The sequence below is a fragment of the Lycorma delicatula genome, chromosome 6 (genome assembly GCF_047948215.1).
Source record: "Lycorma delicatula isolate Av1 chromosome 6, ASM4794821v1, whole genome shotgun sequence".
In the NCBI taxonomy this organism is placed as follows: Eukaryota; Metazoa; Arthropoda; class Insecta; order Hemiptera; family Fulgoridae; genus Lycorma; species Lycorma delicatula.
The window spans coordinates 4,431,033-4,445,462 of record NC_134460.1 but is presented as its reverse complement, the minus strand read 5'-3'; the positions used below and the strand labels follow the sequence as shown (position 1 = coordinate 4,445,462).

At 30.2% G+C, this 14,430-nt stretch overlaps 1 protein-coding gene across 1 annotated transcript in view; it reads right to left on the bottom strand.

Annotated features, from left to right (window-relative positions):
- Window positions 1–14,430, bottom strand: part of Cc2d2a (Coiled-coil and C2 domain containing 2A) — a 102,563-nt gene that overhangs the window by 50,380 nt on the left and 37,753 nt on the right. Inside the window, exons 13-14 of the mRNA XM_075369115.1 lie at window positions 12,966–13,065; window positions 8,264–8,403 (exon numbers count right to left, since the gene is read on the bottom strand). Of these exons, the coding sequence (XP_075225230.1) occupies window positions 8,264–8,403; window positions 12,966–13,065 (240 nt within the window). The remainder of the gene's footprint in view (window positions 1–8,263; window positions 8,404–12,965; window positions 13,066–14,430) is intronic.

Here is a 14,430-nt window from a genome sequence, read left to right as displayed (position 1 = left end):
AATTACAACTCCAAAATATTTTCTTCAAGAATATCAAAGTTTTAGATTTATGAGAAAGAGTATAGGTAACTGTATGCAACCGATTATTGTCTAACATAGAGAATATTTTCAATTTCATTTTATATTTTAGGAAGAATTAAGAGACCCAAAAATTACTGATAGGTACTTTAGCCATTGGACTGAAACAGAATCCCTCAGATTGTTCCTCAAGTATTTGCTTCCCATTGTCAAGCACGCATACGTTCTTCAGGTCCCAGCATTCTCAGTATTGATTTAACAAAATCTAATCTACAGCCACAGAACTCAAAATAGTTAAAGAAGAGAAAAAGATAAAATGTATACTTAAGGAGAGGTAGCGATCTTTTAATTGTTTTGAAGATGCCAGTTTGTCTTCTAATAGTTTTTTAAATATAATATCAATCTACTTGTTTAATTCCAGGGAAATTATACAAAAAACGCATTAAGTGTAAAATAGACATACTGGATGACTTGTGAGCTCTGTGTGGTAATTTATGGTAAGCGATAGATTTATATAAAAAGTAGCACATAAATAAAGTTGATATTAAATATATTAGATGTAAAATTACTTTTATATCTATAGTAGATATAAATTTAAATGTAAGACTGTAAAAGGAAAGATATTTATTTTCGTAAGTAAGAAGAAAATTGAATATAGTAAACAGAGAAAAGTTATTAGTCAAATAACTGGACAATCATCTATTAGGCAATCTGGCATTAGTTATACATTTTAAAATGGATTAACTGCACGCAAAATTGTGATGACATGAATTTTTAATAAATATTTTTTTAGCATTCCTATTGAATTGGAACTTTAAATAAACAGGTTGGACCTAAAAAGGAGCAAGTATATAACCCATTTTTTCTACTTGGCATCAACCCCCAAATCATTATATTTTACACCAGTTCAACAGTGAAGAGTTGTGTACTGCAATTAATTCTATTACACTGGAAAATTACACAGGAAGTATAGGATTTCAGCAGCTATGTTAAATAGTGTAGTTAATCCCAGTTCTGGTTGACTTATTTATCAGTAGAAAAACTAGTGAGTGTTTTACACAAGTTCAGAAAGTTTCTAAGGTAATGCTTATTTATTATATGGAAAACTACAGACCTCAAAACTATTAAAAAAATTACGAGAAATCAACGTGTTCTGTCTATTGTTAATAAACTAAAATTTTTAAAAAATTAAAAATTTGGCTTTCAGATGATTTTGAATACTGAGATAGCTCTACAACGCTTTCTAAGACAAATAATTACAAATTTAAATAATTCCAGTTTGTTCTTGCTTTCATAACAAAAGCCTTTGACATGGTTGATCTATGAAGTTTAATTGTGAAACTTGAATGTGCTAGAATTTGAGGCATAGCACTGGGCAGGTTCAAGACTTTCTTGAAATCAGCAGGTGGAAAATCTCAAGTCTGTAACATAGTAGATGAAGAAAGTGTAAAGCTTCCTGACACACTTCTGATATCTCATAGATCTCTTTTACAACCGATTCTTTTTTAAAATTTTACTAATGCTCAGTATTGGGGAAAATTGAAGGCTTTAATCACACCATTTGGAGACATGATCTGAAATAATTTTTATCATTTATATTTTTATTTAATTTGTACGGTTATTTGTAGTCAACCCCTGTCATTTAAGGCTAAGTTTTCAATTTTAGGTTTAAGATTTAATTCATAACTTTCCATTGACTGATTCACCTCTTGATCCTCTATATTACCATGATGTGCCAATTGAAAAATAATGTGATAGCAGTGATGTAGAGAATTCTTAAGATTGTTTATTGGAGCCAATATTAAGAGTATTAAAAGATACTTCTATTGCTTTTTTGATAAATATGTATTGTTTTTTTTTTGGGGGGGGGTGAAAAATCCCTGTGCATTATCATCGCCCAGAATTTTCTTTAATAAAAAGGTAAAATAATAAAACTAAATAAGGTTTAAAACTAATATAAATTATATAATAAAAAATTTTAAACAAAAGTTAAAAAGTAAAATAAAACTCAAAACTAATATCGCAGACAGAGTCTTTAAAATATAAAAGCTAAAATAATAGAAAATGTTAACTATATAAAACTTAACTAATTCCGATAGGGAGTGCAAAAGGCTCCCTACTCAGATAATGAAATTAAAGACAGAACCAAAAAAATCAAAATTGAAAGTAAGGGAAAAAAATTATCAAAATCTCTACTAGCGTAAAAAATATTTATGACAATATTAAATTTTTTGTAGTAACCTAGTATTACGCAAAAACAGAAACATCCGGTTCAAAATTTCATTATCATTGAACAAGATACCACGGATGTTTCTGGGTAGATTAAATTTACGACGCAACGCCACATAACACATGCAGTCTATGAGAATGTGGTGCAGTCATGCAGCACTTGCATCGTGTGCATATGGGTGCTTGTCCGCCTACATTAGGTACTCGTGTGTGATCCTCGTATGTCCTATCCGCAATCGACAGAGGACTACTTCTTCACGTCGAGTTTTTCTGCAAGAGGAGTCCCATGATAACACAGAATCTTTAATCTGTCTGAGTTTATTCTCGACGTTAGTCATCCAGTCACTTTGCCACCTTGCCCTCAGTGATTGTTTTACACGATTAATAAAATCAGAGGTAATAACTCGGGTGGTGAAAGGAGGTTGAATACATGCTTCTTTGGCAGCATAATCTGCTTGTTCATTACCTGGAATCCCTATGTGGCTAGGGACCCAGCAAAAACTTACTTCTGTGTTGTGATTATTCAACTCAGCAATCGCATTGTAAATTTCAATGATGGCAGGATGTTTGGAATAAAAGTTTTCTAACGCCTGGAGAGCACTACACAAGTCATTGCAAATAAGAATGTTTCTATATTTAGGGTTAATGATATTTAGAGCCTTTTTTATAGCGATTAGTTCAGCGGTGAACACACTTGTAATACCGGGTAAGCCAAACATGTAAGTTCTTTCATTGACAACAAAAGCACAACCAACGGTATCGTCTTGTTTTGATCCATCAGTGTATATCATCGCATCTGGGTTTGTCTTGGTGAGGACACACTGAAACATTTGCTGAAAAACAGTAGGTAGTGTTGATTGTTAATCGTATGTCGTAAGGTCAAAAGTAAAATTTACAAGGTTTATTCTCCACGGAAGATATGAGCACGGATATGATGGAAAGAAAGACGGAGTGTCAATACTTATATGCTGCAGCAGACGTCGGGTATGGACACCTACAGGTGCAGTACAGCTTGGACAGTCCTCATACTTTCTTAAATTAGGATTTCTAAGAACTGAGTCAAAAGCCAGGTGATTCGGCTGTCCTTTGAGATGGGCAAAATAAGATAACAAAAGCTGGTCTCGTCTATCCCAAAGTGATGGCTCACCACAGTCTACAAGTAAGCTTGCGACAGGGCTTGATCTAAACGCACCTGTGGCAACCCAAAGAAAAGCAGATGTACACCATCCAGCATTTTAAGCATGGTTTGACAAGCTGAAGAGTAGGCAATACAACCATAATCTAAAACGGGAACGAACAAGGAAATAATAAAATGTAACATACATGACTGATCGGCTCCCCAATTGGTGTTACTAAGGACCCGCATCATATCTAAAAGTTTGGAACATTTTGTCCTTAATTCCTTTATATGTTTGATCCAAGTAAAATGGCTATAAAAAATCAAACCTAGAAACTTGACGTAAGCAGAGATAGCAATAAGTTTTCTGTTCAGAAAAACTTGCAGAATAGAAGGGTTTCGTAGCCGAGAAAAGACTACACATTTCATTTTGTCGGATGAAAATGTGAAACCAGTAGTCCTGGACCAAGCCTCAAGGCAAAATATAGTGTTCTGTAGTAGTCGCTCTGCTGTGGGCATTGAACGGCTCGCAATGTAAATAACAAAATCGTCAACAAATAGAGAACATGAGACAGGAGCCTGTACACAATTGGTAATACTGTTTATGGCCACAGAAAATAAGGTGGCACTTAATACACTACCTTGAGATACTCCATTCTCCAAGACGACACGATCTGAAAGTGAATCGTTTACACGAACACGAAACGTTCGGTGATTTAAGAATCCCCGGATTAACAATATGTATTGTTAGCCAAAGTGCTTGTAGTATTTATTCTACAGAAAATCTACTTTGGACTAATTAATTTAAAACTTGATTATAATCTACTATGTTAGATAAGTACATATTATATTATTATTTTGTATAACACATTTATATAAAAATATAATAGATGTGGAAAATAGATTTCCACATTTCCACTTTTGTTACACAATAAATCTATTACATTGCTTTCTGTTCTCTAAATTCAGTAAAACGTTTGGGGTAATGTTAGATTAGAACTAGTAATTATAGCATAAAAGGTGTTTTTAAATTTAGAAATAGTCAAAAACTGTGAAAGTCAAATACCACTGTTTTTGAAAAACCTCTTGTATTTCATGCACCAACATTTTTTAACATATTACAAATTAAAATTAAATCAACTATTTATATAATCATTTTAAAAAGATACTGAAAGAATGGCTTTTAACTATCAACAAATTATGTTGAGAATTTTTATAAAACTATACAGTAGAAAGTAAAATGAAAAAAATTAATGATTATATGAGCATATAAATGTAAGAAGTATGATTAAAAAGTACACAACCTTGGCTCATAAAAAGAAAAATATGTACCTACTTTAGCTCAATGACTTGTTCCCTTAAAAGTAAGTCTCATCTTATAAACACGTTTACCCCAGTGATTTTCCATTATTGGAAGCACTTTTCAAAGTTACTTTTAGTGAGCTCAAAATCCTCTTATTGCATTTATTTTGATTTCTTCTCTATCTTCAAATCTCTTTCTTTTATGTGGAATTTTATGTTTAGGAAAAAGCAAAAAATTGCAGGGACCATGTCACACTAGACATGGCTTCCTGCTGTGTACACTAAGTATGTTACTATACAGTAAGAAGCCTGCTGGAGTCATTTTAACCCATGATTTACCAAAAATCTCTGGATAAGTTGTTATGCATAGGCTGGAGTGTTGATCATAATGAATTTTCACAACAGTATGAAGCTCATGCTGACAGTCTTTTATTATTACCAAGGCATGGTTCATCACAAGTATGTTTATATGAAAAGTGAGCAGTTGGGACATTTAAGCTGATGGTGAATGGCACCACGCTTAGTCCGCTCATGCTGTTGGGTAAGCTCTAGGAGCTATGTTAGGATACTGGTCGCTAAACTGTTCGAGGCTCAGTAGCCATTTGTGGCACAGACATTTGGTCTTATGCTTTAGGGCGACTGAATGGGGTGGTGGCAGGAGAAATGCCGAGCACACCAATCACAAGTATGTTCCTCGAGGACAAACTATCATTAAAGAGCATTACATAACTGTTTTTTGTCAGCTCAGAGATGCTGTTTGATGCAAGAGACCACAGCTTTGTGGCGACTGGAAAGTTCATAACTACAATGCTCCAGCCCATGCATCACAACTTATCCAGAGATTCTTGGCAAAATACAGGATCAAATGACTTCAGGAGGCTTCTTACTCACCAGACATGATTACCTGTGAATTTTGGCTTCTAAGCTTAAAATTCCACTTAAAGGAAAGAGATTTGAAGACAGAGAAGAGATCAAAAGAAATGCGACAAAAGGAGTTATGGTGACACTAAAAATGACTTTGAAATACTTCCAACAATGGAAACATCACTGCGATAAGAGTGTTAAATAAGATGGGGCTTACTTTGAATGAGACAAGTCATTGAACTAAATAGGTTAAGTATTTTTGTTTTTATCAGCCAAGGTTTGATACTTTTTGATCATGCCTAGTATGTGTGATTTGATATGACTGTGCATTTTTTCCTTTTCTCTCTTTTCTCCCTCTTTTTTCATCTAAATATTCCTTACTTTCTTTTCCTCATCACAACCATACATTTTGAATACTTGCCCATACTCTTTAAAATTACAGATACAGTTTAGTCCTTTGTGCTGACATGAATGAATTAGTCTTGCTCATGATCAAGCTTGAATAGTGAATAACAAATAGTTTTTGTTTCAACTATTTTTTTTTTAATGTGGATATAATTTTGGTTTTGTTACTGATCATTAAAATATTTACTTTTTTAAAATCTTTATTTCAATTCATTTTTCAAACTAGTATCTGGCTTACAGATAGAACATTTTGTACTCCTGTGAATCAGTAAACTTGACAAATTAAAACAATTACAAGTGATATGTGTTCGGGAGATGATAACACAAAAGCATTTTTCGCCCAGAAAAAAAGTGAAATGTGATAAAATTTAATTAAAATTTTTTGTTCTGTATGTTAAATTAGAAAAAAATTAATGTTAATTACGTTGTTTTTAAATCATCAGTTGGTTGGTGGTGGTCATCAGTGGTTAGAAAAATACATAAAACCAAATTGAGAAAATTGCAATATAATACAAATAAATTCTCACTCAGGGTAGCTCTAAGAGTTCCTTCAAAAAGCACAGAGAAACCAAGTAACACAATCCCTCGGGGATTCAGAACATTTTTATCAAGAAGGCATTTTTAAAAATTTAATGCAATAAAAATTGCTTTTTCTCCAGAAATTATAGAACTACATGAAAATATATTGTAACGATTATAAATTTTGACTAAATTAGGCTCATAGGGCTTAATTAAGTTGGTTACTTTATTTGTATTTTATACTTTTTATTTTATAAATTTTTTATTACTTCAATGGACGATTTTAAAACGCAAGGTTAAATGGTTTTATTCAGAGAAGACTGATTGTGGATAATCATGGCATGACTCATTTCTTATCGTACATTCTTTTTAAAAATAAAATTTTATCATAGTATGACAACATGCTTGCAATGTGAATGAACTTTTTCCACAGATGGCGTTACATTAATGTGCATGGGTGCACTCACAGACTGAGTAATTCTCAGAAATAGTGGTGGGGGTTAGACTGGGAGACCATCGAAAAGAGTCAGTTTGTGTTGGGATTCGTTGGTGTTAGATTTGAGTGTAGTGACTGTTCAAAAAACTGTTCAGGAGGTTTGAAATTTATGTTTTATTCTGTATACAGGAATAAGACACTATTATTAAAGGCCTCTTCATAAAAATACTACATGGACCCATTACAAAATTACTAATCTGTTGACTATTCTATAAAGAACTATTAAAAATGTTACTTGTTATAATGATAAATTAAATCCAAAATTACAACTAAAATAATTTCAAACTGGTCAATTCCGTATTAATATAAGTATTAATAAGATGATTTGTTAAATTCTGATATTTTCATGTAGATAAATAATAAGGGTTCTACAAATTTCAAATATACAAATAATGGGTGTTCTAAGTCAAATGTGTTTATTATTTGTTATTTTCTATTTTATATATATAAATAGTTTGTTTCATAACAAATAAATAATGCATAATTATTTATTGCTGTTAGTAACATTTTTTGATATGTTGAGTTATTGTAACTGGTTTTTTGTAAAACTCAAGAGAGCAATCTTAGGATGTAAACTTATCAAGCAGCATAGTCTTAGCCCATTGTTTCGCAAATCCCAACATTAGTAAGTTCATTTTATTTATTTTTTATTCTTTAAAAATTAAATTTTTATTTTTGTAAAAAATTTTAATTTGGTGTAGTATAGAAGCTAACAAATTGGCATTCGAACAGGGACCAGAAGCTTACAATATTAGGCTTTCTTTAACAACTAAAACTACATCAAACTCCAGACCTTTCTGGCATGTAACAGTACCCAAATAATCTATAATCATTTATCAAGCCTTACAGTACAAAGCTAGAATTGTTTTTATATTATAAGCTCTACACATGATAAGAATGTGTGTGGCATTCCCTTCTAAAAGATTCACAGCCAACAAATAGGCTCTTTCATTTTTACTTCTACTTAGTTCAGTTATTAATGAAATTTTCAGAGAACAGCTTAATAGTGAAGTGAAATAACTCTCAGTTTCCACCCACAGAAACATGAATCAAAGCACTAGTCATTTAAAAGTCACTTAAATGACTTTACTTAAGCTACAAAGACCAGAATAAGTTTCTTTTGATGTACTTTTGCTACTCAAAATTGTTGTTAAAAAAAAACTGAAGTTAAAGATTATATGAAAAATCATTTCAATCTTGAATCTATAAAGATGAAACATTAATGTATTTTAAAATTATGATTAATGAAAGAAAATTATAATATAATGTAAAACATTCATAAAAAAGTTATCGAAGGAAAATGCTTTACTGACGTTGAATCTTTAACTTCACCATCACAGCCAGTCTCTGTTAATTGGAGAATTACTGGAGGTTCATCAGGTGGGCGAATACTTCTAGATATCAATTCCATTAACTGAAGTTTTAGCTTTTCTGCATCCCCGCGTCCACTCTCCTACAATATTTTCATAAAAATCAAAATTCAATTTTTTAATATAATTCCATTTATTAACATATTTTGTCATGTAAAAATATTAACTTCCTTAACCATCCTACTATAGCAATATTTTTACGTATATTTATTAATGCAAGTTAAATTAAAATAGGTAAGTAATCATAAATATGTACACTTCTGAAATACATTTTGATTCCATTACAATATCTCATTAATTTTACTAAAACAAAATCTGATGTGGACACCACATGACTTCCTTGTATGCCTATTAAATTACATAAACACATTTTTTTTATTATTATTATTGAATAGTTATTTATTGTAATTTTTTTTTACAATTGGAGTTTAATAATTATTAATAAATCAATATATTTAAATTAAAAAAGTTAAAAAAAGGAGATGTAAGATCCAAATATTATATTAATTAAAATTTTATTTGGCTATAACTCTGGAACCAATTAAAATAAATATCACTATGATATTTTGTTAAAAAGCTCTCAATGAGGGCTTATTACTGCAGTTAAGAAAAAGTTCAAAATTCAAATTTTCTGAATTTTGAGCTTTTTTCAACACTTTTGGTATAGTCGATTGCAATCAAATGTGGAGGTGCAAAACTAGATGTTATAACAGTCCTAAATCCTTCAACATACTACAGCTAATTGTTTTCGAGTTATGTAAGATACATACGTCTGTACGTACGTACAGACGTCATGCTGAAACAAGTCAAAATGGATTCAGGGATAGTCAAAATGGATATTTCCATTGAAATTTGAAAATTTTCACAATCACAGTACTTCCTTTACTTCGTACAAGGAAGTAAAAATGTACATGATTTTTTTTTTCTCTTTTCTTCTAATCTGTGATGGCAGAGTGGTCATCAATGATTCTCTGAATTTTAATGTTGTTTTTAACTGCATACATATGTACTACAGAAAGGTTGTAAAAAAACAAAGTTAAACACATGATGAAGAAAGAGAAAGTAGTGGATAAGACAATTGGCAAGAATTACTTAATTGCATTCATTCTTTTATCTGGTTAATTTTGATAATTTGTATTTTTTCAATCCAAGCACTCCTATTTTTGTTTTATATATAAAACAAATGTCGTTGAATATAACCATGTTTAAATCAATAACAATAACTAGACTGAATAGAATTTATATGATGGAATTAAATTACCTTTTATTACTTTTATACAGTATATATTTTACTTTTTGAGTTTACCAATACCAAGAATATTGTGAAAGTGTATGTATGATATATTAGGTGAGTAATTCATTAATTCCTCTTTTACTGTCTGCATTGTCATTGATTAAAAATTAAAATACTGAAATTGTGACTGTGCTAAATCAATAAATTTTTTATTCTAATTGGTATGTAAAAATATATTTCACAGAACACATCAGGAATATATAGGTATGTTACTGCACAAACAAAAATAGGTACTGCCCCAGGATTTGCCTGGAAGACTGTAATAAAATCTTGACCGGAGAAGCATCACAGAGAACACAAATTTTAACATAAAAAATAGATCTAAATCAAGTTCATATTAATTAATTAATACCAAAACAAAAGAAATAAGATTATGACAAATACATTAAGGTATTAAATATAAAAAACAACTACAAAATACATCACTCAATGAAAATTATTTGACTACATATGTATTAACTGTTACACGGTGATGCACAAAATAGTGTTTTTTCAATTTTTTTTCATGTTTGTTCTCAAATCTTGCATCCTTAATTTAACATACTTCCTGACATTGCTTATTGATGAAATTTTGCACCGTTACTAAGGTCGGGTGACAATACAATATTCCACCATTACTTTTACAAGCATTCCCCCTCGTACGTGGGTAAATTTGTAAACTATATATAAGTGACAAAAAAAGCTTTGTTAATTTACAATTGTAATTTAATAATCAAAAACTTCACTATTTTGTTACTTTTTACAGTAAATTTTTGATTGAAAATTTCTTTGATACTTTATACATATATCAGAAATTTCAATGTAAGTTGTCATTTTTTGAAATCCAAATTAACCTATAATTAAACTCATGCAATGCATGATAATAATTTGATTAAAGTATGACTAAAGAGTATAAAGCAAGATTTAAATTTTTTTTAAAAATCTTTGTAACATTATTTTTAGCATTATTTAAATATCCATCAATGAGCAATATTATTTCTCTAAAAGAGAATCTTTTAAATAAATTGGTAGGAAATTTAAAGAAAAAAATTCATAATTTATTAAAGATGGCAATGTTAGCATAAAAAGCCTTTCCTTTTAAACTGAACTATTATGTTAAAAATCAGGTCTGCTATCTAACCTGTCATAGTCTAGTGGTGAACTCATCATCACAAATCAGCTATTTTTGAAGTCGAGAGTTCTAAGATTTAAATCCTAGTGAAGGCAATTACTTTTATATAGAACTGAATACTAGATCATGGATATCGGTGTTCTCTGGTGGTTGGGTTTCAATTAACCACACATCTCAGTTATGGTCGACATGAGACTGTTCAAGACTACAAATTTATTTACACTCATACATACCATCCTCATTCATCCTCTGAAGTAATATCTTACGGTAGATCTGGAAGCTAAAACAGAAAAAAGGAGGAAGGTCTGCTATCTGGTTAGATAGAGGTGGATTTCATTATTTTCTAAGTATCTTAGAATATTAATATTCTACTTATCTTCTTTTAGCAAAGACTGCACATTAATAAATATGAATGTGTGAGTAAATTTGGTATCTTTAATTTTCTAAATATTGGTCAACATGATATATATATATACTTATAGACACCAAATTGATGATTTGACAGCACTTTTTTATATCTTAAAAATTCATTCTGACTTTTGAGGGAACCCCCTCACCATTGGCAAGGTCTCATGATTCATAAAGGAAGGCAGATTATTTATAAACAATAAAAAAAAAACAAGGGATCAAGGGCACTTCCTGTGCAACACACTCTGCATGCTAGATCTGCTATATATATTAAGCAATTAATGCTGTAAGAAATATTATTTCTTTAATACAAAATCTCCCAGAAAATTTTAAAGGTAACAAAAGATAATTTTGTTTACCATTTTCGAAAACTTTTGATACTCAAGCTAACTACTAGGATGATCATATGAAAAAATGGTGAAGCCTTTTTGTAAAAATCAGTTTGTCTTAATTTTTATGTAACATTATTTTAGTTTAAAAAAAATGAAGCAACTTTTTTAACTGATAAATAGATATCATAATGTCTACATTCCCTATTCAATAGAACTGTTTCTGAATAAGAAACACGTATTAGTTTGTTGCTTTATACTATCTGTCCCAATCTTTCTAATGGCTGTGATATACGTGAGGCACCATAGGTACAAGAGATATTAGCCAGAGTTGTTTTTTTTAAGAGTAATTATGTTTCCTATACAAGTTCCTTAGATAAAAACCGGCAATATTATTTACTTATAGGGTTGAACTTCTGCTGCATTAAATTGGGCTTGACATGCAGATGTTCTAAACTTGTATGATTCAGTAAAGAAGATAATTGGAAACCAGTTTACTCCTTATTTTCTTTAATATATCTGGTACGGTGATGCTTGGTATTAGAATGCCTATCCTGATTTCAGAAATGACTTATATCCCTTATCAGATACCCGACAAACCTTTTAGTTACGGCACATAACATATATCAACTCTTATATCATTGTCTTAACATGTAAAAAAAATAGTTTTTTATACAACAAAAAACAAAATCCAATTTCAATGGATCAAAAATCCATTCATTCTCCTAAATTTCATTCATGGAAGGCAACATACAGCTTATTTCTTAGAATAAGTGATTTTACATTTGCATACTTGTGTGTTTGATCACGCTCAAAACTTTCCAGTGTAAACAATTTTTATTTGAAAAATAAAAATTTTAATCTAAACGAGTTAAATAAATGTCTAAATTTCCATTACTGACACAAGAAATAAAGTTAAAAAAACAACAATGCGATTTTTATATTAACAGCTGAAAAATGACAAATTAAATTTTCACAATGTCAATTTATGAATTAGTATTATGGCATAATTTCAGGTCATCACAGGGTAGAATTTTTTTGAGGAAACAGCTTTGACTTGGGCTTTAGGAGATTAAAATGTAATTCAAAGGTAACTTGTCCACCACCATGTCAGTAGCCCCAAACTTATTAAATTAACTGTTTTCAGTTACTAAAACCTTATCCTGATCAACCAATAAATAGTTTTAATTTTAATACTAAAATACCTACAGAGTTATACGTAAAGTAAATAATGAAACGATAATTTAATGAATATTAAAAATGTAACATTACTGATCTTCATTCCAGAATTTTTATTAAAATATACAATAAGACGCATGTCAGATAAATTGTAATCATAAATTTCAGTTTCTAAATTAAAATTAGACACGGTGAATTCTAATAATGACAGCAGCAGTCAAATTAAAAAGGGAAAGAATTTATAAAAAAAATTCTGATCTATAATGAAGCAGATTTACAATTCTTACTGTTTTATTTTTATAACAATTTTTAAAAATTCCTTACCATAGATTTCACAAGTTTCTCTTTTATATTTGATATATTCTTATTAAATTTTGATTTTTTGAGTTCTTCATCATTTTCCAATTGATATTCTTTTAACTGACTGAAAATAATAAATAAACAAAAGAATAAGTGAATAATAAGTCATGGAGAAAATAAAAAGAATTAATACAATATATAGATGAGTACTAATCCTAATTATTTAACCTAGAAAGAGAAAAGGATAGGATATCCTGCCTGTCCCCAAACTTATGGAATATGTTTGTTGAAGATATGATCAAAAATGTCTTAGAACGGATCAGCATAGAAGGAAGGGAAATTATATAAGATTTATTGATAAATAATAAATAAAAGTGATGAGAAGAAGTGAAAATTAAGTAATAGATTTATGTACAAAAAACAAGTAAGAACACTGAGCAAATAAAACAATACAGGTTCTTAGGTTTAATCCACCGGGTTGATCTAGTAGTGAACGCGTCTTCGCAAATCAGCTGATTTCGAAGTCAAGAGTTCCAAAGTTCAAATCCTAGTAAAGGCAGTTACTTTTATAAGGATATGAATACTAGATCACAGATACCGGTGTACTTAAGTGGTTGGGTTTCAATTAACCACACATCTCAGAAATGGTCAACCTGAGACTGTACAAGACTACACTTATATATATCATCCTCATTCATTCTTTGGAGTAATACCTGATGGTGATTCGCAGAGGATAAACAGAGAAATAGGTTCTTAGGTACCATGTCAACAGAAAACTGCAAAAATGATGAAAACAAAATTAAAACAATACCTATTTATAGACACAATTTTATGTATTGTTAACTGGAAGAGAAGTTTTCGGTAATAGAAAGTACAAAATAAGAAAGAAGAAGAAAATGAAAAACAGAAACCAACAAACAGATTGAAAAAGAAATATCCAGAAAAAACAACAAAGAAATTCATTCTAGAAAGAATTTCTGGAATAGTAAGATGGTTTAGATGGTTTGGACAATAGAAATAATTACGTTTAAATGAACAAAACGGCAGGTCGGCTGCTGTTAAGAAGATCAAACCCTCGGCCCAAAGGTATAAATACTATCAAGTACCACTGAACTTCAGTGCAGTGTGCAATAAATGCGAGGACAATGTACAAAAGCATTAGAAGTGAGTGTGCAGTAACAGTCGAGAGTTTGAATGAAGAATGTATCATTAGAGTATATCATTTTCAGATAGTGTCCTTGTCTGCGGTTAAGTACAGAAGCTGTTCAACGAGTGTGTACTGAGAACACAAGATAAGGTGACATAATTCATTAATAGAAGTGAGAGCTTGGTTTTTTTTTTAAATATTAGAAGTTAGATAACAATTATGAAATCAATAGAATAACTTCTAACTTATTATTTTAATATAATCACTTTTTATATTAATTTTTATTAGTTTATGTAAAGTTTACAGTAAAATCCAAATTATATTTTCAACTTACAATTTATT